This window comes from Rissa tridactyla, chromosome 10 (genome assembly GCF_028500815.1).
Source record: "Rissa tridactyla isolate bRisTri1 chromosome 10, bRisTri1.patW.cur.20221130, whole genome shotgun sequence".
NCBI classification, from domain to species: domain Eukaryota; kingdom Metazoa; phylum Chordata; class Aves; order Charadriiformes; family Laridae; genus Rissa; species Rissa tridactyla.
The window spans coordinates 3,587,071-3,612,546 of NC_071475.1; the positions used below are offsets into that span (position 1 = coordinate 3,587,071).

At 46.3% G+C, this 25,476-nt stretch overlaps 1 protein-coding gene and 1 long non-coding RNA gene across 4 annotated transcripts in view; both read left to right on the forward strand.

The window, feature by feature from the left end:
* The window catches only part of MGLL (monoglyceride lipase), a 109,434-nt gene that overhangs the window by 35,488 nt on the left and 48,470 nt on the right, over positions 1–25,476 (forward strand). Inside the window, exons 1-2 of one of the 3 annotated variants that reach the window (XM_054216306.1) lie at positions 7,014–7,151; positions 8,297–8,435. In XM_054216306.1, the coding sequence (XP_054072281.1) occupies positions 8,311–8,435 (125 nt within the window). In that variant the 5' untranslated portion in view covers positions 7,014–7,151; positions 8,297–8,310. Of the gene's footprint in view, positions 1–7,013; positions 7,152–7,351; positions 7,727–8,296; positions 8,436–25,476 lie in introns of those variants that run through there. The other 2 variants (XM_054216305.1, XM_054216304.1) reach the window with 2 other exon arrangements.
* On the forward strand, positions 8,443–22,497 carry LOC128915639 (uncharacterized). Its single transcript, XR_008468700.1, has 2 exons — positions 8,443–20,741; positions 21,900–22,497. It is a non-coding gene; the product is annotated as an uncharacterized LOC128915639 (long non-coding RNA).

A 25,476-nucleotide genomic window follows, 5' to 3' on the forward strand; every position in this document is an offset into this window, starting at 1 on the left:
AACTAAAACGTTGCTACATACACCCTCGTGCTCAAATATCCCGAAGTATCCTTAGATACAGCACACACAGATGTAAGTAGGACCCATCATATGAGTTGAAACTCTTGCCTCCATATACAGGATTATTGTAATTTGTATATGTAAATACAACCACTCTTCAAACGATGGTGGCAGCAGCAACAACATCCCGGAGATTAGGATAGAAAGCAAAATTGTAGGAAAAATTTTGCCCTGAAGAATGTAGTTATCCAGGCTGTGGTTTTGCCCAGCACACAATATTCCCTATACTTGCAAATCTGGGTAATCTTTATCGAGTGGAAAAGTTACTGCTTCAGTTGTTCACGGTGCTCTGATGGATAGATTTCGAGATGAGATGGGAGTTAGTAATGGTATAATTGGGTAAACAAAATCAGGAGCATTAAGAACGGGTTCTTAATGAGCTCGCCTCCAGCACTGAGCCCTCCTTTTCCCTGCCCTGATTTCCCCCCGTAAAATAAAAATTTTACCCTTCCTTTCCGAAGTACTTTGAAATCTCAGGTTAAATTAGAGTTAAATAAAATATCCCAGTAAGTAATAATAAAAACACTGCGTGTCTTTTACGGCACTTTCCATCACTAGGAGTTAATGCACTTCTTAGGGGAGGCTGCTATAATTACCTTTACGTCGCAGTGTGGCTGGATCAACTGAGGCCAAGCAAGGAAATGATTCACCTGTACCACAAAAGCTCCCTTAAGATGCCTTTTAGGGGCACAAAGCAGACCTCCAGATTGTGCTGATTTTCACACATAAAATCAATTTCATTCAAAAAAATAAATTGCACATCCGTAACCGTGGCCCTCTAAAATTCCACCTCGGTATTTATGAATCTATAAACACTATAAAAAGAAATGCTACAAAAGAAGCCTTTAAAATTACAAACCAGCCGGGATGTTTAATATTTCAACTCTAAATTACAATATAAAACCTCATTTTGAGAAATGCTATGAAAGTATCGGGGTTGGGTGCATTTTAGAACAGCATTTGTCATTAAAAAGAGCTTGAACATTTGGGTTGCCAAGGCAGAAACAAGCACCACAGACACATTTTACCCTTATGGGGATTCATCAAGGTTGTGCAGTGCAGCTGTTGTCTTAGTAAAAGAAAGTATCAGCCCCTGGCTGGAAGAAACAGAAACGTAATTATGTTATGATGAGCTGGAAAACATGCAAAGAAAAATTGGAATGCAAAGCATGATAAATGATGCTTTGTCAATAGCGAAGCAGCAAGAAAACCAGGCGGCACAATAATAACTCTTCCCCAGTCAATGCTTCCAGTTTGGCTACCAAAATAAAGCACCGCTCTAACCACGGCAGAATAGCTGCGCCTTTTGGCTGCGTTATTTAGTCCTGATACAACGAAGCTGGGTTTGTAAAGTGGATTATGCAGTCATCCTTAGTAATAGAAATGAGAAAAGGAATGGGCAGGTACTTCTCACAATTGAGACCATAATTCCATCTGGAGAAAATTTATAATGTTACCTTGCTCTGATTTTTATGTATATTAAAATTCAAGGCTTAGAGCCGTTTCCTTTAAGACGCCCTTTAATTACGTTTTCTGCCATAAAGCCCCTGTTTTGACCGAGGTGACCAACACTTTATCAGTAGTAATAAGGCTACATGCAGTCACACCGCAGCGAAATAGGAAATGCCATCCCGTAGCAGACTCGTTAATCTGTCTGTCCTCGCAGTGACAAGGGCAGGATTTCCCTTCGAGTGCCGCGGCAACGTGCTTGTCCAGGGCTGTAAACCACTGAAGTTTATTCTCATGACGTGAGCGAATCCGGAGGGAAAATCGGACTAATTATATACCATCACAGGAAACTTTTATTTAGAAACCAATACTGGGCCGCAGAGATAAAAGGGGACAAATGTTTAAAGAAAACCTTCTGACGATAAAGGGGAAAATGATTTTTTTTTTTTTTTTTTAAAAAAAGGGGGAATTTACCAGGGCTCACAAGAGAAGCGGTGGCTGTGCCCTCTAGTGCCCGAGACCCGCAGTTCTCCCTGCAGGTCCCCAGGACCCGGGGGCTTCTGCAGCGGAGAAAACCCACCAGCGAGCTGCTTCCCCCAGCACCCAGCGCCACCGCTCCCTTGCTGGGACACTGCTAAGGATACACAGTTCCACACCTTTATAAAAATCATATTTATTCTCAAGCGGGAGGGCTGCTAGAATAACTCCCTCAACTTCCCCTCTGCAGACAAAACTTGAGGGCCGAATTTCCACCTTTCGCTTTGAATTTTCCTTCCTTTGGAGGGTGCCTTTTCTAGGTTTCATACTAAGCATGCCTCAGAATCTGGGATTAATATTCTTGTGGGTTTTTTAATTAAAAAACAAACCCAAATGAACCGCCAAACAAAACGTGTATTGCTCCTGTAATTAAAAACAACCAGCTCTCAAATTAGCATCTACGTAGGATGGGTCATCTTCTATACATCAGTTTAAAGGACTGAAACCTATATTCAAAGAGTGTATTTTTAAGCGTGTATTTTTGGTCCTGTCAAATAAGGAGCACAGGCAAGATACTAATCGCTCATGCAGCTACTGTTTGCAGTCACGGCTTTGTAAGCGACTTCTAATGACAGCGTGATTCGCAGAATTTTTATTACCTACAAAAAAAATATTAGGACTATTTTTACCACTAATTATTTTCATTTACATGGTAAAAATAGTTTATTACTTGACTGTAGTTTGCACCTAGGGGTATTAAACCACTTGTAGCTAAATCTAATCATTCTATTCCCACTGATTAGGGAAAGCGAAATTACGGATGGGCAACAAATGGGTGGAAGCCTGCAAACAATTTCTGTGATGCTCGGATATCCCTGCGCTAACCCTTCAGCCTTTCTCCATTTCACTTGGCACTGGTTTGTGAGGAGGTACCTGAGACTGCAGAATCGCAGACAAATGCCAAGCTAGTCATAATTTCTCCTGAAATCGTTAGGCTTAACCTGTTCAATGATGTATTGCCCTTGAACATTTTCTTCCTCGATCTGGCTTTGCCTGACACCAAGTTTATTTTTTGGCTCCAAGGCATTAAAATTGTTGTTTTACAGGAAAACCAAAGCGGTTTATCCCAGCCCCCGCTCCTGTCGCATCCCCGGACATCTCTTACTCAGGAATACCAACAGGCAAGCAAAGGCGGATTACACAAATAGGTAAAGCTGAATGCCTGGACTCTGGCTAGGGATAAATAACAAAAATAGACAAAGAGAAGGGCAAATCCCAAATAATAACAACTCCAAACTGACAGCTTCAGTGGCACCAGCTTCTTTGCTTTTCACTGGATTTTAATTCTTCCTCTTCATGCTTCATCTCCCATTGTTTCCCATGTGCTCCCTTCCTTGCGCTGTCTGCTGCTCTCTCCAGCTGCTCCCTGACTGCTGTGACTTCCAGCATTTTTCTGTTGGAGCAGATTCTTCCATGACCACATACATCTTAGATATTTTATTATTGCGTCCTCCTCCTCTATTATTTTTTTCCTCTTTCTTGCCAGCAAAAGTTCTCTTTGTGGTCCTGGCGAGCCAAATCCCCAATGGTTTAGCACCCACACCCCATCCAATCCACTTCTCAAACAAAAATATTCCTTTGCAAATTAAGAGCATGGTATGGTCAACCAGAGCAGGAGGGCTTGGGGCAGCGTGGCTGGAGAGCCTGGCAGAAAAGGACCTGGGGGTTCTAAGTGACAAGCGGCTGAACATGAGCCAGCAGTGTGCCCGGGTGGCCGAGAGGGCCAATGGCATCCTGGCTTGTATTAGATATAGTGTGACCAGCAGAAGGAGGGAGGTGATTGTCCCCCTGCACTCAGCACTGGTGAGGCCACCCCTGGAGTATTGTGTCCAGCTCTGGGCACCTCAATACGAGAGAGATCTCGAGGTGCTGGAGCGAGTGCAGAGGAGGGCAACGAAGCTGGTGAAGGGCCTGGAGAATAAATCTGATGAGGAGCGATTGAAGGAGCTGGGACTGTTTAGTTTGAGGAAGAGGAGGCTGAGGGGAGACCTCATCACTCCCTACAACTACTTGAAAGGACATTGTAGAGAGGTTGGTGCTGGTCTCTTCTCATGGGTAATTAGTGATAGAACAAGAGGGAATGGCTTCAAGCTGCAACAGGGTAGGTTTAGGCTGGACATTAGGAAAAAATTCTGCACAGGAAGAGTGGTCGGACACTGGAATAGGCTGCCCAGGGAGGTGGTGGAGTGCCAACCAGATACAATCCATTAAAACTTCATTTTGTGAAGGGAAGTCTAAAGACAAAGGAAATCCTAACTCATTCCCTTACCCCACCGTCAGAATTACAGGCCAGCCTGCCATGCTGTCTCCCATCCATCCTGCTCTCTCCCTTCTCTTCTCTCTAGCCCTTCCTCTCTCCCCTTGCTGTGATAACAGGTTTTCCTTATACGTGTTTTCTCTGTCATTCCAGCAACTGATTCTTTTCCTAAAATTTGCCTTACTTGAGGGCACAATCCTTTTCTCTATACTCCTGTGGGTACTTTCAGAGTCAATGGAGATGCTTAAGCTAAGCAGGGCTCAGCCTTCCATAAACCAAAGACCTTTCCCTGCAAGGCTTAAGCAATTACTGAGTTAGTGTAAAGATTCGCCGTACTTCCAAAACATATTTCACTCCACCGAGACAAGAGAAGATGTTACAGTCTCATAAATACTGCACGCTCAGACATCCCTTTGATTTCGCCCAGGGAGCGAGTACGCAGTAATTGCTCTGCTGAAGCCCTGGATATTGTTTGGGTATCAGCTAGGTGAATTCTTCAGACCCCGTCGGGTTTTCTCAGGTGGCTTTTCATTCGCAGCTTAAACTCCACAACCAACCAGGTAACCAGTCAGCAGTTGCTCCTCATTCATCTTGATGCTGTTATCACGCCATGGGGGAGGGTGTGCGATCTATGAGAAGAAATGTCCTCAAATTCCTCGGGGGCTCAGGGAAGCTGGGGAGAAGGGAAGAGAGGTTGGTTGATCCTCCCCTCCTGTGCGATGGTGAGAGTCTGGGCCAGGCAGGGAGTGTCGCTCGGACCACAGTCCTACTGCCTCCAATATTAGCTACACGGAGGTTAAGGGGGTATCAAGGGAATCATATATCTGGACTGACCAGGGCAAGCTCTCAAAGACAGGATCTCGCCCTTTTCCCAACCAAGGTCATTTTCTTTGAGATGCTATTTTTATCCTGAATTTTAGAAAGAGGTTTTTTTTCCTTGTCTCCTCCACCTCTCTCATGGCCCTGGGAACTCGGATATTCCCAGCGCCACAGCGGGAGAGAAGCCTGTTCCTGGCATCAGGTTTCATGGATGGCTGTAGGGAAGCAGTGAAGTGTTCCTGGCAGATAAACAGGGTGAGCAGGGGAAGAGGCTTCTTTCCTTCTTTCTTTTCTTCTTAATCCAGTTATTATCTGATCTGTGTCCTTTAAATAAATATATATGCCTTTGCTTCTCCCAGCTCTGGAGCTGGCTTGTGATAGCTCTTTAATTCCACCCATCCGTGCTCAGACAGTAGCTGGCCTCGCAAATTGTACACCTCCAAGTACAGCTCCCAGGGCTCTGGTTACGACCCCATCTGACCTAAATCTTGCTCATTATAAACAATCATAAATGTTGGTTTGGGTGGTGGTGGTTTTTTTTTTTTTCAAACAGCAGCAGTTACAGGAATATGTAATTTTGCTTTTGCAGTTTATAACTAAAAACCCCTCTAGGGCTTTTAATATAAATGACACTGAAAAAGGAAGAAGTCTGCTTTTGATTTCCTTTTTATTTTTATATGGGTCATCTCCGAGGTTTTTGCATTTATTGTTATTATTGTTAGCATACATTTCTTTACTTTCCTCAGCCTTTCTCCCCAGGTTTGGACTCAGTGAGCACATTGCCTAGCTTTAAAAAATATTGTTAATAGCTGCCTCTTCTTAAAAAGGCCTGAGATCCCTAGGTATACGTAGGTATGCAACAATAAAAGTTTCTAATTTTATCATGGTGAAACATAAAAGGCCTGAATCTGTGCCTTTAATATAAACAACTTAAAAGCACTCAATAAATGCTAAGCACTTACCAGTATTAAATGGCAAAACTCGGTATCTGGATGCCTTGAGGCTGGGAAGCTATTTTAACTTCGGGGAACCTTGCTGTGACAATTTTTATCAGGGAGTATCATGTACACCATCAAACGGATCTCAGATGGCACACTTGCAACATTTGTGTTGCACATAATCTATGGTGATCAGGTGCACTCTGTGTGTATAAATGATATACTGTATTTATAAATTGCCTTTACCATGAATGAGGGTGCACAGCAGGGGGGCTCGGGTGCTCCTCTGAACTAGTATCGGAAAGACTCCATCTTTCCGGCGGGGCTCCCGAGCCTGAGGAGCCGCATATCTAAACGCAAACAGCCAAGTTTGGATTTGGGATTACAGAGAGGGGTTCAGGCCGGTGAAGGGGGGAAGGCAGCACGGCTTCAGGAGCTCCCCTCTATAAATTCGGCGTACAAAAGCCGTCCACGCTCCCATGGTGTCACTCGCGGCCACCCGAGCGGCCGCTCCTATGGCCAGCGCCCGGCGTTTGGGTGAAGCCCGGGGGGGCGGCGGCTGGGGAGGACCCGCAGCCCCGCACCGCCCCCGCCCTGGGGAGGGGGACGGCGGTTCCTCCCCGCTTCCCCGCGGCCAGGCGGCTCGGGGGGGGGGGACCGGGGAGGGGGGTCTCCTCCGCTCCCCGTCTCCCCCGCCCTGCCCGCCGCTCCGTCCTCCCGCCGGGCACCGCAGCTCGGGCGGTGGCAGCCCAGCCCAGCCGGGGGGGGGGCAGTAGCCACCGCGGCCGCTCGCCCGCCCTCCGTGGAGCCGCCCGGCCGGGGCTGGGGGAAGCGGGGAGGCTGCCCGGCTGGCGGCGGCGGGAGGATGCGTGTGCGGGGCTTGCGACCTGCCATCGCGTCGGTGCTCGGATCCCTCCTCCTCCTTCTCCTCCTCCTCCTCCTTCTCCTCCTCCCCTCCCTCCCGCTCCCCGCCTGGCAGCGAGGGGCTGGGGCAGTTGCGCTTCCACGCGAGATGGCTTCGCAGCGGGGATCGCTTTGAGAACACGGTCTCCCCCTCCCTCGCCTCCCCCCGTCGCCGTGGCCTCCGAACAGTAAGTGGCAGGAAGGAAGTAAAGTTGCAAACAACCTGCAGCGGCAGGAACTTTCTGAGCTGCTCCAGCTGCATGTGTTCAAGGTGCCTTTGATGTGCGTGCAGCAGCTTCTGGCAAGTGGACTGCAGCTTTCCCACTCGCCAGCCCTCCCTCTCCCCCACCCTTCCCCACCTCCCCTCCCACCGCCGCCACTTCAGCCCACACACGCAATTTGTTTGAGAAGGAGGAAAGGGGAAAAAAAAAAAAAAAAAAAAAAAAAAAGAGAAAAGGAAAAAAAAAAAAAAAGTGATGAAATGAACAAGAAGTGGTGAAATTACCCAAGCGACTTTTCCTCAGCGAGCGAGCGAGCCGGGGAGAGGAGCAGCGGCGAGCCCCGCACCAGCCCGCCCGCCCGCAGCACCGGAGCTGCCCGGGAGGGACCCAGCGGGCACCCACCGGGGACGGCGGGGGCTGCGCGGTTGGCGGAGTGTGAATGCATCGCCGCAGCGAGATGCAAAAAGCCTTGCCTGCTTGCGTTTGACTTGGCGATGCCGGCTCCTCACTAGAATGCAAACCGTTGCACAGGATGAAAACAGGTTTGTTGCAAATTCTCCTGGAAGATGTTCCGTTCCCCACCGCCGCCACCTTCCCGCTGGAGATGTCAGAGAAGATCTTAATGATGACACGGTGGCAGATACCTCTGCTGCGTACCCTCCGCTGTTCTTTGGAGATGTTAAGGCAGAGATAAATCTTTTATGCAGCTGTCTTTTCATATCTGTGGCGGTTCCTGCACAATCTGCACTTGATTGCAGCTAAAATATTCTTTTTAGGATCCGTTTCACAAAATGATGCAAAATAAACACAGATGGGAGAAGTGGGGGGAGAGAAAGCTGTAATGAAGTAGTGATGGTGGATTGATCTTCCCTCCTTCTCCCCCTCCGATGCCCTCCCCCCAAAAGCGAGCCTTTTCTGAACACAAAATGATACATTTCTCTTTTAAAGCAGTAAAGATTTGGGGGGCTCTTTGTCTGGGGTTTTGGAGGGAGACTGCCGTCAGTGGTGCCTGCCTTACTGACTGACTTTCTTGAATGTCTGTGGCCACCATCAGCCTCTGTCTTGCCTTCACCTGTTTTAAAGTATGTCTTGTTTCTTCCAACACCTTGCAGGTCATTCTTCCAGAATGCCAGAGGAAAGTTCGCCAAAGCGGAGTCCTCAAAACATCCCGTACAAGGACCTGCCCCATATCATCAATGCTGATGGGCAGTATCTCTTCTGCAGGTATTGGAAGCCAGCAGCGACTCCCAGGTGAGCACTACCAAGCAAATGTTCTTTTTTACTATCAGTAAATAAGAGTCTATTTGTGTAATTGTTATTTATAGCTTGAGTGGCGTTACAGGGCTCTGTGCACGGAGCTTTACAGAGCCACTAAGAGAGATTTCTCTCATCTGAGAGAGCCCCTACTGTAAAGACTGTATTCTCCAAACCTTTACTCACTCAAGTTGGCCTTACAGATGTCAAACATGCACTTACTGCCATTTCATGCACAGCTGGCGTGGTTGGCAGCTCGGTATGCTACCGAGTGGCACATGCAGGTGGCTGATGCCTATCAGCAATAAACAACTATCTTCAAACTAATAGCACCGGCAGTTAGGGAGGGGTGGGATACAGGCTTAGGGATGTCTGCTCTTTCCAATTTTCTCGGTGCCAACAAATTAAAAATCAGCATATGACTTCAGTTTCAGCAGTAGCAGCCGAAATCTCAGGGCAACAGGCAGAATATGGTTTGACTGCATTGCTCTTTGACTGTTGGTTGGTTGTTTTTTTCAATTATTTATAGTTAGTAAATGATTTACGGAGCTCTTTCACTGGCAACTGTGATTTCAAAACTGACCTCGATAATAAACACAGGCAAGGAACCAGACAGAGAAATTTCTCTGATGTTTTTGTCATAATTTAAATAAACCCCCTACTGTAATAGCTTTCTGTGCTGATTGTGTGCTGATTAGGATCTGCTATAGAAAGCTATCTCTATTCCTCCCATAGTTATGATCTTTCTTTTTCCTCCCAGTATCTGCTGGCTTGGCATGTATTTATGCTGCCACTAGTTAGATAGGTAGCTACTTCATAAAAATCTGGATATTGTTTTATTGTTTTCTTTTTCTGCAAGCCAACAGGAAAAGCTATGTTGATTTTACACAGCTCGAAAACAGTCACAGGAAAAAGTTGTTCAAGCTGTTGTAGGGAGTTAAAACTTTTTCCTTGACCACCCAACGGGTTAGACATCATCCGGTGTCCAAGTGCCGGCAGCTGCGCTGAGAGATGGATACGGGTCCGAGTTAGGTGGCCTTGGGGTTTTATGCCTGCCAGTCTAAGGGGCAATGTGAATGACATGGAGCTGGGAGAGGGGCAAGCACCAAAGTCACTGGCCCCAGACGGGAGGACAATGCAGCCGTCCCAGTACAGCCCCGTTGCGCTGGGACATGGGTCTTGGTTTAAGATCACCAGGTCCACAGAGCATTTTATAGTTGCTTCTACTCACTGCCTTTCAGACACAAGGAGGAAAGTTTTTGGCACTGATGCTTTACGTAGCCTTTGCGCCAACCTGAAGATTTCCTCTACAGAAAAAAAAAACCAATGCTATCAAAACAAGCTTCTACTGTGAAACCAGGCTGTCTTCTATTATAATGCTAATTAATCATTAACTGCCCACAACGTTCTTCACCCAGTTGTGGAATTGCATTCTTTTTTCCTGTTTAATTTCTTAGCAAATTAGTAGTGAGTAGATGGGTCTTTGATGCAGAAATGAAAGGATGATAAAGAGCTGAGAGTTAAAACCTGGTGCCTAAGTCCTCTGGGTAGTTAATTTTTTTAGGGCTCTGTGCACCAAGCAGTTAATTGAGAGCGAGCTTGCCCTAGTTTTGTGACAACAAAAGTGGACGGGATCAGTGTTGCTCATTTACAAGTGGTTCCTATGTACGTGCGTGTGTGTGTTTGCGTGTTTGTGTATAAGGAGGGGCGTGCTGTTTATTATTAGCTCTTTCTGCGTTGTTATGTGTGAGAGGGTAAGTGAGTGAATAACAAGTTAGTGTCTGGATCCTGCAGTCAAGAACGCTCTTGAAGTGCTTTGATAGGCAAACCAAAAATACATTATTTTTTTTCCCCTCTCTCACTTTTCGTAAGTAGCTCAGCTTTTTCTGCCTCATATGTGGAAGCTCAGCAACTTTCATCTAATTTTAAATGTTCAGCAAAAGTGATCTATATATATATGTATAGGGAGAGAAAGAGAGACACCTCAGGGGACTTTTACAGGCCCGTTAACAATTTATTCTATTTCAGATACTAAAGGCGATTCTTTCAATCTTCTAACTCAATTGTTGATTCAGGTTCAAATCTTAGCGCTAATGAATGACGCTATAACCGTCAAACGGTGGGATCTTTCATTGATCCATTATGCATCTAATCCCAGCTAGGGCTATAGAAATACCTCTTCACTGCAGATGCCCAAAGGTTATCATTGACTTGTCTTCTATTAGAATAGAACTTATCATCCTTGATCCCTCCCCCAGGGAGGGGAAAAAATGGGATAGCTGCCAAAGGAAAAATTAAAAAGTAGCCCTAGCCTGGGGTTGAAGAGCAAACAATGGCTGGGCAGTCTCTGAGAGTGGGGCCGACCGGCAGACGTCGCCCCTCTGAGCTGGTGCTTCTCTTTTATCTCCTCCATCAGACCCGCCAAGGTGGATAAAGGCAGTGGCAGACTAATGTGCTGTAGCAAATTTTTAAAAAAAAAAAAACAAAAAACAATTTGTCAGGAAGATGGGGACATTTTGTGAGGCACTTTTTGCTTCGTGCTCACAAATATCCGGGGCTCTGGTGCTGCGCGGCGTTGATCTGAGTGATCAGCCCATACTGGTGCACATATGGAAGCTTTGTTGTAAGAGCCACCGAGGCCAAGGTTGTCCTGCGAGTGAAAGGCACCTATTGTGAGTTCCTCAGCGGGGTCCGCTTTGTTTCCAAGGGGGATTTAGGTGATTACTTCACAGGAAGCTGACACACAAAGGCGCTCAGATGTCATAATGATTAGATGGGGTAGATAGAGTAGGTAGTAATGGGACTAAGGAAGGAAGACTGTATTTTCCACTTGTTTTTCGGGTGGGAAGTCACTCCCAAGAGGAGGGCCGGGGACTGGGTGTCTTCTATTGCCGTCTGCGGGCAGCAGTGCAGGTGCGACTTCCCTGGCCAGCAGCCCTGCAAGCTGCCCAACTTGTTGAGCCAGTTTCATCTTAAGGTGTAATTAAGTGGTCTTGCTGAATGCAGCACGGAGGAAAAAGCAGCATGTGCTGGTGTCATTTTCATGTATGGTGCCAACAGCAGGATTTGTGGAGGATGAAAACAGGTAACTCTTTGGCCCTGAGTGCTCACTAGTGAGGGCAGCAAAGCTTAAGATCTGGGCAAGGCAGGGCATTTGCAGCACCGTGTGGTGGTGTTTGGAGGAAGCAAATTGTTGGTACCAAACCAGCTTGATCCTGTGCCTATAGCGTGTCCCAGCAGCCAAGGAAATCCTACGAAATGGGAAAGCAGTCCTTGTGTAAACAAAAACAATGGCTCCATGCAAGGTTAAAACCTCAGCCACCACCCTGAGCGGTCTGAGTCAAAATATGAGGTAGCAGTAGGTGAGGAATTAGGAAACCACGCTCTGTTCCCAGCTCTCAGACAAAGCTGCTAAGAATAGAGGTGGGATGAGGAAGGGGAAGGAAAGTTGGGAGGAGAAGTCAAGACATTTCCTTTGAGGCCCCTAAAGGGCCTGGAGAGATTCAGAGATGACCTTCTTTTCCTCTCTGGTCTGTATCCCCGTAGCCTTTTCTGGATGCTTCAGCTGTTTGTCAGTGCCTAGATAAGCACAGTTTGCTCTGGGGCACTTTCAGCCCTTCTGCTTGACCTCAAATAAACCCTGTGAGATTTATTGACCCAGAGTAGTTTTTTCAAAGGTGCTAATAGCCTGCAGCCACCGTTGACTTCAGATAGAGAAAGTGATGCTCAGCTCTCTCCCTGTAGATCCGCCACTCTAGGTTGGACACTCAAAGACTGAGACACTGGTAGTTAGATGATGCTTTTGAAAATGTGGGTTCCAGACATCCTTGTGTCTGGCTAGTTCGCATGACGCCTGTGTGACTCTGCATGTAGCCGTCTCTAGGTGCGCTTAGAAGATTGCCAGCAGCTGAAGCGGTCTGCCGGAGGAGGCTGCCTGAAGCTGACACGCGTGTGGGTCACAGATGCGCTCCTGGCGGTTGTTAACGTACACTGCCGTGGGTTGGCTCAACTTCAGACAGCGTGAGCGTGGTTTAAGTGAACAGGGTTGCAATTATCTGAGTAAACAGTCTCTTTGTAGGAGTTCTTCCAGTTCTACACCTGACAAGTGTGATTAAAAATACAAACTCGAACAAACAAAAAGCACACGCTTTTCTATTTACTTTTAAAATTTGTTTTACTCGAAAAATGCCTGTCATTCATTCTGACTTGTGAAAGTCCTTGGCCAAGTCAATAAGGCGAAAATGTATTTCTGTCTTCCCCAAGGACTTTGCAGAAGTGCCTGTGGTGCAGAAACTCAAACTGCCTTTATATTTTAACTGGCCCTTAAATTGTGAATATGCCTTGCTGATTTTGGCACCTCATTACCAGCATTTCCATGGCATTTCCAGAAGAACAGCACAGCTCCCAGCATGAACAGATGACAAAGTTGAATTTGACTTTCAGACCCTTCCAAAATGAATAAATAAATAAATAAATAAACCAAAGTGAAGTCAAAGCAAAGGGAATCAAGCCGCTAATTGTAATGTCTTTAATTATACTGTGTGGTGTTAGTCTCTAGAAATACTTAAAGGAATTTCTAATTCATCGTCACTTTGGAAGAACGCTTGTTTGTACTAATGAGGTCAACTTCAAACTAAGACACGAGGGCCAAATTTGTATCGTGCAAAGTGACTTATGGCAGCACAGTTTGTCGTAGGAAGAATTCAGCTCCTTCTGTGTCTGATCACACCATACACCGTGCACAGGGGAAATAACAATTATCATTGTCGAATCAACACTCCGGGCTCTTGCTTGCTATTGCCAGAGTTTCTAAAGCCTCCCTCCTGTTCGGCAGCCATGTATGTCTTCCTTTAATGCCTGTGTTCTCTTTGCTCCATGTGCCTGTCTTATTCACCGTGAATGGGGGCATCCTTTTGTGATTTCTTATGCATTTCCAGAGAAGGGACAAATTAGCAAACCAGCTTCACGTAAGAGGGACTCTGACAGCTTTGGTTCTTGCTGTAGATGTTTCCAACAGGCTCTTTTAGTAGGATAATTTTTTTTTCAGTCCCCACAGGAATGTTCAACAGAAGCAAATCTGCCTTTTATTCCACAGAACCCAAGGAAAAAGGCAACTAACAAAGGGAACAACAATTGTAATTAAACTGTCCCTTTTGCTCATTGCACTGTTAGGCTCAACTTCTGAGCCCAGGCGTGCAAATTTGTGACATTGGTGTGTGGGAACAAGGTGCCTTTAGGAGTTCCCTGTTGAGAATCTCAAAGCAGTAAAATTCCATCACAGTCCTGAGACAGCAGCAAAAGAAGCAAAATCAGTGTTGGTTCTCAATGCACCACCTGATAAACTCTTGGAAACAGTGCTGTCCAACATGGTGAATATCGGAGGTAGAGGTAGAAATAGGAGAAGAGGAGAAAAATGGTCTTGAGATTGTGTTGTAAAACTCAGCTTCTACTCATGATTCTGCCAGAGACTGAAGGCTAAGCAAACCTTGCTTCTCTCGTGCAAATAGTCCATTTGCTTTTAATGGGATTACAAGTGTGATGATCAGTACTGGCTTTGTGCCATGACCCTGGTGGATGCCCGAGCTGGTCACTCAGCAGTGACAGCCCTGCCTGTCCCTCCAGGTCTCTTCATCCTGAGCAGGCCGTGCACTGGCTCTTCCCTCAGATGCTGCTGCATAAGTTTTCTTCAGCTCATCAGACTGAGAGCACTCCAAACCAGTCGTTTGTTGACAGCAACTCAACAGTTGAAGCAGTCAAACTCATCAACTTTATCAGGGCTCCAGATGCAAGAGCACTGTACTTCACTAGCACAAGAAATGTGTCGGCTTAGACAAAATAATAAAACCAGCTGCACACAGTTCCTTGCCTCAATTTCTTCAGCACTCTCGAACATCCCTTGGGAACACGCTGCAGCTCTTTTAGATCACCATGAATACAACTACAACAAGAGTTGGCTGGTAAAGTTGTACTGGCCAGAAGGGGATATTTTTTCTGGATGCCTGTGGCAGAGGAGTTGGCCTGTGTTTCCTTGCAAGTTCCCTTCAAGCTGCTGTGGCTTTGTGCTTTTCAGGGCCAGGGCGACCATCTGATCACTTTGTTCTTCTAGGGAAATCGCATTGTTCTAAGAGCCGTCCCTGCAGACACATTTGGCTGAGCTGCCTTCCCTAGGTTCAGGCGTGCCATTGTCCTAATGTGCTTCCACTTGAATAGAAGCCATCAGTGTTTAACAACCTTCTATTGTCCCTTATCCAAGAGATGTGACACAACCCTGATAGCAAATGGCTGATTCTCCTAAGTATCCAAGGAGATAGTATTGCATCCTGCACATGAAATTCCCTAAGATATGCTTAGGCAGGTCCCTTACCTCATCACACCCCAGTTAAATCCTTAATTATACCCATACATCCCTGCCCTGACTCTACCAGTACAGACATTTGGACGCTCTATCAGTATGTCTTATCATCCTATAGGAAGGAAATCAGCAGTGCTGGGGTAAAGTTTTTCAACATCATTAAAACTGGTTTCTTCTTGAAGGCCAATAACATTTCATTCATGTTAACTGGAAGAGAACTGCCGGTACAACAATCCCAAATACCAATGATGGGCTGGTCCCAACCATAAACACCTTCTGAAGCAACTAGCCCTGAGGGAGTCGCTGGGTGGTGGTGTCAGGAAGGTGTCTCAAAGCTGATCAGACTCACTGTGTAGACAGTGGTACCAAGGTGTGGCCTTGAGGACAGGCAGGGAGCGGCCAGTGGAAGCAGTCCTGGTGGCCAGAGCACTCCAGTCAGGTTTGCCTGCCTCCAAGCACACCCGTATGGGCCATCCACAAACAGGGGATGAGTCTTGGAGCTTGCTGTCCTTGGGGGTGTGTTAGTTTCTCCTAGGTAGATGCAGGATGTTCGTGACCAAAGGTGTTCATTATTTTTGCAGTAGCAGCCATGTAGCCGTTTTCAATGTCCCAAGACCTTGAGTAACACCAAATTTCATGAGTACTTCCACTGGAAGGAAAGAGGCTCCCCTTCTGCATGTCAGACGCTTGCTCTCCAGCCAGGAGCTATCTTCGTTTCTGCTTGGCAGGCGCTAACTTGATGACGGGAGCCTCTGGATCCTCCCTTCCTAAGTGATGGCAAAGGCAGCTTGCTAGACCTAGAAAATTTTGTGTCAAAAAATGGAATTAAGAAGTCAATGAGGAGCAGAGAACAGACAAAACACGTGGTCAAGACGGTCATTAGGCAGTGACACAATAACCAGTGCTTTACAGAATTGGACCCTTAATTTCTCTGTGCTTTTGTTTCCTCATCTAAAATTGGGTGTAATCGTCCAGGCAAGTGATATAAATTGGGTCTGGAGTCCCTAGATGAAGGATGCCGGGGAAAGTAAGTTATTCCTTGAGGTTTTGGTGGTTGAAGAGTGCTTGATGTTTGAAGCGAGATTTTTAAAAAAATCTACTAAGTGGTGCCTCAGTTGTTCTCTGCTGTTCAGCTACAAGTAAATTGTCTCAGCGGCAATCTGTTAAAAGAAAGAAAAGAAAAGAAAAGAAAGAGGGGGGAGAAAAAAAAGGAAACAAAATATTGACAACTGGGCTAAAGCCAAACATTCAGCAGTAATAGTGTAGTGATCGTTTGCTCCAGTATTGTGTATAGACGGGTAAGGAGAAAATGTACAAACTACTATAGATTTGGTAGGCAAGAAAGATTACTGGTATTTTTCAGCCATCTATCTGGCCTGGGATAAAAAGGGCTTGTTCTGTGTGTTTTCTTTTCTTCCTTGATGAAGCTTGAGGCTTGCAGAGGGAGGGAATAAAACTTAAATCTTTGGCATTTTTTTTTATTTGGAACAGAAAGTTGGTTTAATTTGCTGTAGGTGTCAGCAGGTTAGCTGGTTCACCAGCTGGCAAGACGAGCTTATTTTTCTAATTTTTCAACGTATTTTTTACTTTTATTTTTCAAAACTATCTCAGTGAGGTTTCAAATTCAACTGTCAAATTCCAGAAATCTGCAGTGGCTTAATTTGCTGGGCTAAAGGCACGCGGAGTGATGAGGAAGCAGTAAATAATTAAATTGCTGTAGAGATAACATCTAGCTGACTTAACGGGGAAGCTTTTTCTTCATTTTTTCAGTTTTATGTGAGAGCTAGTCTACAATATTTGGAGCATTAAAAACTGTATTCTGATCAGCATTCGTAATCTCATTTTATTAAAAGGATATTGAGGCGATCAGCGTTCAGTCAGCCTCTCGCCCTCCCCAAATTATTTTAGCGAGGAGCACCACGCATCTCGACCCAGGTTGTCCTGAAAAATGCGCACATCATCCCTCTGACGTTATTAGCTGCCCGCAAGTTCATTAGGACGGAAAGTTTTTTAAAGACGGACCTTTTCTTTCCAGGTTCGCTGTAGCCTCGTGCATGTAGCGCCGGGCTGGAGCTCAGGGAACCCATGGTGACATTCGGACTCTGCTGTTAAGCTCCTGCAGATGGCTGTAGGGTCAGGTTTTGCCTCACGCTGGGTGTCCGTCCCGGCCTCTGGCGTGCTGTCTGGCCATGGGCGAGCACCTCTTGTGCTTCGGTTTAGGTGGCAGCGGGAGGAAGGGCTGATCCTTGCTCGGGAGAGGCTGATGGGTCAGAGGACCTCTTGGGGTCCCGTTCATCTTGGCTTTATGTGACTCTGTAACAAGCCTCGCTGCGCCTTTTGGAAAGCGTTTTTGGTCTCTGTGAATGAGGAGCATTGTACAAAAGCCAGCTGTTGCTATTACTTATGCCGTTTATTTACTGGTCACATTTCTGGGAGCTGGGGAATGGAGGAAAAAAAAAAAGGAATCAATCAGCAGATTCACTTTGTTTATATTTAATTTCACTTTCGGTGTTTGGGGAATGTTGATTTGTTAAACGCTACTCCTTCCCCTAAACCCCCTAGTTTTACACAGTCGGTGGAAGCATTGCGTTGTTCTTACACACAGGTATACATTCCTCTTTTGAAGCATCATTTAAGGGTTCTGACCATCAAAGCGTTGCTTCCCGCTGCGCACGTTTGCCTGTCGCTTTAGGAGAGATGCTCGGATGGGCAGCTAAATGTGGCATCGGGGCTGGTTTGCATTTTGCTGAGCCCAGAACGCTTGCAGACGTGGCCCCGCTCAAGCCGCCCCACGGGCACTTGGCAAACCCCTGCCCCGTGCGCCGGCGCTTGGGCACCACGCAGGGCACGGGCACGGGGGCTCCAGGGCTCCCGAGCCCCGTCCCCACCTCACAGCTACAGAACTGAGGTCTCTCTTCCTCCCCGCGGCCCACACAGCACGTGCTGTGCTCCAGCCCTCATCTGAGACCGCTCTGTCTCCGATGCCGAGAGCAGCTCTGGTGTTGTGCTGGGGTGAAGCTGGTGAGGCTCTTCATTCCCATTCCCATTCCCATTCCCGTTCCCGTTCAGGCTGTGACAGATGCACCACTCACATGTGCAGCAGAGAGCTACCAAGATGATGAGGGGACTGAGACACCTCTCCTATGAAGAAAGGCTGAGGGATTTGGCTCTCTTCAGTCTGGAAAAAAGACGGCTGAGGGGGGATCTTATCAACGCTTATGAATACTTAAAGGGTGGGTGTCAGGAGGATGGGGCCAGGCTCTTCTCAGTGGTGCCCGGGGACAGGACAAGGGGTAACGGGCACAAACTTGACCATGGGAAGTTCCACCTAAACATGAGGAGGAACTTCTTTACCCTGAGGGTGGCAGAGCCCTGGCACAGGCTGCCCAGAGAGGTGGTGGAGTCTCCGTCTCTGGAGACATTCCAACCCCGCCTGGACGCGTTCCTGTGCCACCTGCTCTGGGTGACCCTGCTCTGGCCGGGGGTGGGACTGGATGATCTCCAGAGGGCCCTTCCAACCCTATGGTTCTATGATTCTGTGTGATCCAACAAATGGTGTCTTGCAAGTTGGCAGAGGAGAAACTCAGGAGGAAAGACAAAACATCTTCCCTGCTGCAGGCATCAGCTCCGGCTCTTTCTTTGCCAGCTATCGGAGGAGTTGGAGCCGGCCTGGCGGTGGTGGGGTTAATAATTGTGGTATCGAAAGCATTTGCTCTTGGTATTGCTGAGGCTTTTTAAAAATGGTGAGAAATGTGTGGTACTTCTCAGTTTCTGGTGAAACGCTCCACATAAAACACAGCGTTCCTGCAGCAGAATAACAGCTTGAGGTTTAAATAAATGTTGTTATTTCTGCTCTGCTGTAGGTGTGCATGTATGTTTTGGTTCAGTGACTGCCAGATACTGTAAATGAGTATTGATTTCCTTTTCTATTTTAAGCTTTTCTGCAGAAAAGGCATCCCACATGCCTTTAGCTTTCTTTGCCTGTACCTAAAGTGATTGTAGCCAAGGATTTATCCAACTACTTTTCTATTTTGTCGTTGCCACTCATCCTTACTTTAGTAGTTGCACCCCAAGTTGGTGAGGTACATCCGGCCCTTTTTGAGAGCAAATCAAGGCAGTGTTTAAACCCCATGGCGAGTAGTTCCTGGTTTACGTTAGCCTGGCAGCCCGCTCTGCCGCAGGTGAAGCTGCCATGGTGCTAGAAATGAAAGAGCAATTTCGGAAGCACGCCTGCCCATAGCTAAAGTCTGCCGACAGCCAGATTAGCTCGGTGTGACCGAGAAATAACACAGACCTGGATTTGGCAACCCAAGGCAGAAGTCTCCATCCATTTTTTTAACTATTAAATCCTCTGTAGGTAAACCACGGCATCTCAGCTGCGGTTCAAATTTACTTTGTCTCAAAACGTGAATAAACATTTCAGCCTTTAAAGCACACGTTGCAGCGGTCTCTGTCTTAGCAGGATTCCTCTGCCTCGCGTTTAACGGCTTACATTCGACTTTCTCTCCTACCTCAGGTCTCCAGCAAACCTGGAATGGTAAATTAATTGGAACATGCTCAAAGCCTTGGCAAATGCTTTGCCTGTGACATTACTGATTTCCCAGAGGAATAGCTGCTGGTATTGATTTTGACAGAGCCTGTAAAGCCTCTCGCTGCAAAGATTCCTCTCATAGCTGGGCAGGGCTGAAGGGTAGCTCTGGGATGGGCCGAGATAGGATTATTCATTGCAAATTAATGCGCTTAATCACAAAGTATGTTAAAATATACATAAGTGCTTTGTGATTAAGAAATCAATCCTTGAGTTTCTGTCTCTAAGTTTATGGGATAATTCCACCCTGGCTTTTGGAAATTCACGCAGAAGACGACTGTCTATTTGGAGACTCGTCTGAACTTTTTATGAGTTCGTCAGCTTGTTAAAGATAACCAATTAAAATCTCTGCCAACACAGAGGACCGCAGACAAAATTGGATCTGAAAGGTAAAAGTGAGGAGGGGTAATTGACTCAGTGCAGGAAGTAATCAAGAGTTCCGCATTATTGGTGGAATGGCCTGGTTACAAACCATACCATCAGGTCTAAGTATTTCAGGGAACTGAAGTCTTATGTTTTGCTTTAAACCATTGCCAGACAATTGGGAATTGCACAGTCAGTGCTTTATTAAAAAGTAATAATATCATACTGTCTTGAGTTCACGGAACAGGTAAAGTGTCATCCCCTTTCTTGCTCCTGACTTATTCACAGCTCTCTTCCAAGCCAGTGAAGATCTGCCCATGTAAACCCAAAGTGCCTGATCAAAGTACTTCAGTTGTGCAGTTTTTATTGCAAGGAATGGCTCGGAAACGCTCTGACCCCCTTGTGCCGGGTGTGCGCTTTTCAGCTTCTTCCCCGCGCAGGTGCTGGGGCGATGAGCGGAATTCTTCCTTTAATAACTGTTTCAATATTGCTCGTCATGAGTTGTCTGTACCATCCGCTCCCAGAAATAACAGCTCCAGGCTGGAGGTGAGTAGAACCACGGCCGGAGCCTAAACCGTGGACAATCCCATTTTGAAGAGCTTTTGTGAGGAGTCGTACCATGGTGAGCCCAGGTTCTGACCACTACTGATGTCCAGCTCCTGCATGAAAAATACCTTGTGAAGAAAGTGAAGTCAGAAAAAGGCTGCGGACTTGTCTTAGAGGACTTTAGGAAACACTGCTTAACATTTAGATGTAGCGTCCTCTGCACCACTTCATGATTTCTCTCAAACTGTAAGCAATTCCTAGCAAATATTTGAAAGTACCCGAGCAAGCAAACATGTTACAAAGGACTTAAAAGTCACCAAGTACTTGTGTGGACCTAACCAGAGGGATGGCTTTACTAAGTAAAGTAATTTCCATCCTTTGAAATCTACAGAGGCTCCTCACCTCGGTACACGGATACTGCTGTCTAACTCCATCTTCCGTGCTATGCAGAAAGGTGAGATGAAATGGTCAAAACGGGGCTGGGGTGCCTTGTAGGGAGCGTTCTTGCATGGCTTGAAACACAAAGCACACCTTGTTCCATTCTAGGAAGCCTGCTTGGCCTTTTAGGGTTGAGTTGGGTTTGTCGAGCTATGGGCTCATGGCAGCAGTAAGTAGTGACTTGTCCCTGGAACAGGTACCAGTGCTCCGAGCGTCCCGAGGCTGCAAGTGAACTCAGTAGGAAGGAACCGTTTTTGCACAGCTACTTTGAGACAGAGAGATCCTTTTATATAAAAAAAAAAAAACCCTTCTTTGTTCAGTGAACAGGTTTAGTCCTGAACTAGTGAGCAGCGCTGAGTTTCGGCCGTAGCGACCGTGCAGAAGAAAGCTTCTGGCCCTTTAATTGCGGCTTTCTCCTGCTTTGAAAGGCCAGTCCGTCTAATTGCACAGGCTTTTCTTTTTCCAAGGCTTTGGCTCACCAGGCAGTGCCTGCATTTTGATTTCGAGGAGAAACTGCTACATGACTGGCTAAACGGTAATTTCTGTCCCTTTGGAAATCATTAGAGGTTCAGTGCCAGTCCGTGAAAGAGGAGGGGGAGGTCTGCAAAACCCGTTCTTACTCCCTCTTTCTTGGTTCTCCGTTGAGAATCATGGTTTTGTAGCCATCTTCCATCTGCGGTGGCTTTGCTTCCAAGTGAAAATTAATTTTTAATAAAATTAACAAGAAGTATCTTATTTTTCCTGATTTCCAAGGGGATCTATGCCAGAAACTCTTTTGCTTCTTTGAATTTTCTTCCCCCACACCTTAAGGCTAATCTAAAAATTTTGGGTGTGATTTCAGATCCACTTGCATTTTGCAGCTGATGTCTTCTATTTAAATAATGCTTTGCACAGTTCCCTTAGAAAGACGCTGACTGTTTTGTGCATTCAGCCTTGTAGCTCCCCTTGAGAGCCATGACCTCCATGTTATCTCTCTGGTAGCCCTCGTACCGAGGAAGGGCTGAAGCAGAGCAAAGTACAGAACCGGGATGTCTGATTCCAGCCTTACTCCCAGCCAGGTCCAGGGGCAGTTCTGCCCGGGCTGCCCCCGAGTCATCCCTCCCTCAGTCCTCTGTGTGTGAGCAATGCCTACACCTTGCCTCTTTGGAAACAGAAGCCATAATTCTTCTTTCAGGGGTTCCTGTGCCCTGTAGAGGGGCTGCAGCAAGAGGAGAGCGCAGCTCCAAGCCACCAGTGTCTCCAGAGGCTTCTCTGCCTTGCAGATTCGGAGAGGCACGTCCGGCAGTCAGTTCTGCCGAGGAAAATCCCATCTCTGATATCAAAGTGGAGGAGTGTCTCCCTGAGGCACTCCGTGTAGCCCTAGAATCCTTCTCTTCAGTTTTAGCCAAGAAAAGGGGTGGGAAGATCTGGGCCTTGGATTTTTAAGCTACACACCGCACATTTCACCTCGGATCTCAGCCTCGTGTCCCCTAAAATGCTACTTCAAAGCTTCCTTGAAACAAAATGCAGCTGGTCTCAAATGTTAACTTTGCAGAGGTTTGTCCAGAGCTATGCAGTTGCCAGGTTCCAAGAATTCCTTCCCTCCCACCCCCACCTGAAGTTTCCTTCCTCTCTTTTCCCTGTATTAGACCACGCATGAGTTATTCTTGGTGAGGACTTGCTTTTCAAAGAACGACAATAAATCAGTGTAAGCTGTTTCTCCACATTGTTTTGTGCTGGCTTTAGCTAGATCCTGTTGAACTTTTTGTTTTGAAATATATCGGTACTACCCAGTTCTGTCTCTGCTCCGTTGATTTATGGTGTCTACACTTTCCAGTGTTGTTGAATAACCTGCCCATGTTACTCCTCCTGGAGGTCATGGCAGTTCTCAAATGTCCTGCTAACTCTATGCGTGAGGGTTTGCTGTGATTTTGAGATGTATGATGAGACCAGTTTCGCAGATAGGTTGCAAGAGAGCTACTCATGGAGGCAAGCGCAGATTCTAAGACTGAGCCCTAAGTCTCTGTCGCGTTAGACAATCAGATGCTGCCCAAACTAACAGCAGCCCCTTTGGGCAGGCTTGAATGGGAACTTCCAAGCTTGAGTAAAATGTAGGAAGCAGAATTTGCTGGTTGGGTTTATTTTGTAATTGGCACTTTAGGGTCCGGACAGGAATGAAGCTACTGATTCTACTAGACCAGACCAACCCACATCAAACACAAACGTGCAGAATCCTAAAACCCCACAAGCCCTGTAAAATCAAGTAGAAGTTATGTAGTGTGAGCATAGCGCGTGGTCCTTTGACGCATTCTGTGGTGCTCGAAGGTTTTTCACAGGTTAAGCTACTACAGTCTTGAACTACCGCTTACCTCAGTCTATCTGGAAGAGGTGAATTCCTGCAGATTTGGAGCTCTGTGAGATACCCACGCTAATGCTATGCTGTCTGAGATATTGAGAGACGGTTGATAGAGACTCGGCTCCCGGCTATTGCTGTTCTGACTTGGTCTTTCCTCTGAGTTGGGAAAAGCAGCAGTAGAGCTGCTAGTTTAACGTATCATTATTCAACTCCAATGATGGCTGAAAAAAGGGGGTGACTACCCAGATTATGGACCTACATGGCAAAGCTGAGCATATATGGGCCAGTAGAGCAGAGGCCAAGGATGCATTTCTCAAAAAAACTGAGCAAGAGAGCAAGCAAAGCTCTTGGGCGTAATGCCTCCTTGAAACGTGTCTTGGAATTGGGAGCAAAGTCATTGCCTCTTGTGTCTTCAGAGGGACTTAACTCTGCATGTTTCCTGGAGACGGGAGGATGGCACGAAGGGACACACCTGACTCCACCATCAATTTTCCTGTCTAACCGGCGTCACCAGGCTGAACTCTCGGCCAAGTGTGTAGGTCACAAGCACACACAACATGAGAGAGATTGCCGTACCTATTTGTAATCCCTTCCCACGGCCCAAGTTTTGTCAGGGTTGCTTCAGGACACAAATCACCTCAGGGGAAAAAAAAAAAAAAAAGTGCAAAAGCTGACTCAAAAGGCAGATAGAGAGACATCCCTCTTCCGAACTTCAGGTCTTGCACCCAAAGCAAGAGGCTTGAGAGGCCTCCAGAGAAAAGGTCACCAATGTCTGTTACAGTGAACAAAACAATTCATTCTTCATCACGTGTTCTTGGAAAAGATTAGCTGGAAATTAAAAAAAATAAGGTAATCTTTAACCAAATACCAAGGGTAGAAACCTGGAATGACAGTTAAAGCTTGACAAAGTTACAAGCTGCTTAATGCATAATCTTATTATGTGAAAGATAACTAATCTTCATAATCAGCGAGGACCACTAAGCAGCTAACACAAGAATGCATACCTTTAACTGATTTTCCATTATAATATACTTTGAAAGCGAAATATACATAAATGACATTACATTTTTAACAAGCTAAAAAGGTCCGCGAGCAGCTATCCAGTTGCTTGTCCAAAAATGCCACCAGTGAAATGTTTTTGATAAATAAAGGTTAATTGTCCACTGTGGTTCTAAGGCTTAGGCTGATGCCAGCTACAGAGGAACCGATAAATCGGCTCAAACAACACCACAAAATGTGATACTTAATTTCAGTAAGCCAGTCATTTTTCTGGCAGCATGGCTAACTCAGAGCTTCCCTCTCCGTTAGCTTTTTAAAATTACTTTAGGAATTTAGTGTCAAGCATTCAAAACTTCTCAAGTCAGATGTTCTTGGTTAGAGCTGATCTGGTTCTGGTAACAACATACATAATTCCAAATGAAAAGTCTAGTTGCCTTACACAGAATAACGTGGTATTAGCTTAAGTTGCAAGGGCTTGATTCAGGAAATCACGTCCACATGTGATTAAATCAGTCCTTATTCAGGACAGCTTTTTTAAATCCTTTTTTAAATTTTATCTTGTACTTTGTAAGTCCTACTGACTTTCACGAGGTGAAGAAAGTTTCCTGAGGTTAAGCAAGTACTTAAATATTGTTCTGAAGAGGGATGCTTTTGAATGGAGTAGAAAAAAATTGCATTTTTCATATATGCAGTCATAGGAAGCTTGTCTTCAGTTCTTTGGTCTAGTCCCAGCGTTTTGGGTTATTTTCTGGCAATAAAAGAGCATGCACGGGGTCCCGTAGAAGTGCCTCTGTCCCCGGAGGACACCAGATGTTAAAATCATACCATCCTGCTCACAACCTTCCTCATCTAGTTCAATTTCAACATGATTTTTGTTGAAAATAAGGCAAGAACGTGGGCCTTATGCCCAGCAGGACCCAAGTCCTGAGTTGTGCATCTGGCCTGCCAGATTTCATAGCACAGCAGCTTTCTGAGTGTTTTCTTCTAATGAGCTCTCACTAGAGAGCCCTGGTTTAAGAGGGCTCTTGCTCATTTGTGTAAGGCCGGCGCTACAGTTTATTTTCCCTGCAAGTCTTCTCCTGCAATTGATCGCGGAATGGCATCTCTGAACGATTGCACTGGCACGGCAGAGGTGGCAACATGCGCCCAGCAATAAAGAAGGGGGGAACCTCTAAAACTGGTTCTGCTCTTGCACCTGAAGCTGAATTCCTGCCCTGCAAAGCCACCCAAGAAGCAAGATGCCGGAGGCTGTGAAGTTGCAGTGGGAAATACGGAAGGGTTGCCAACAGCTGAACTCGGATCAGCTGGTGAGCTCCCCGGGAGGCAGGACAGAGAGGCGACGTGTTCCTGTGGGTTTGTACACCTCGGCTTTGCGTTGCAGCCTGGCCTCTGCCACTCCCAACCTGCCTGATTCGGG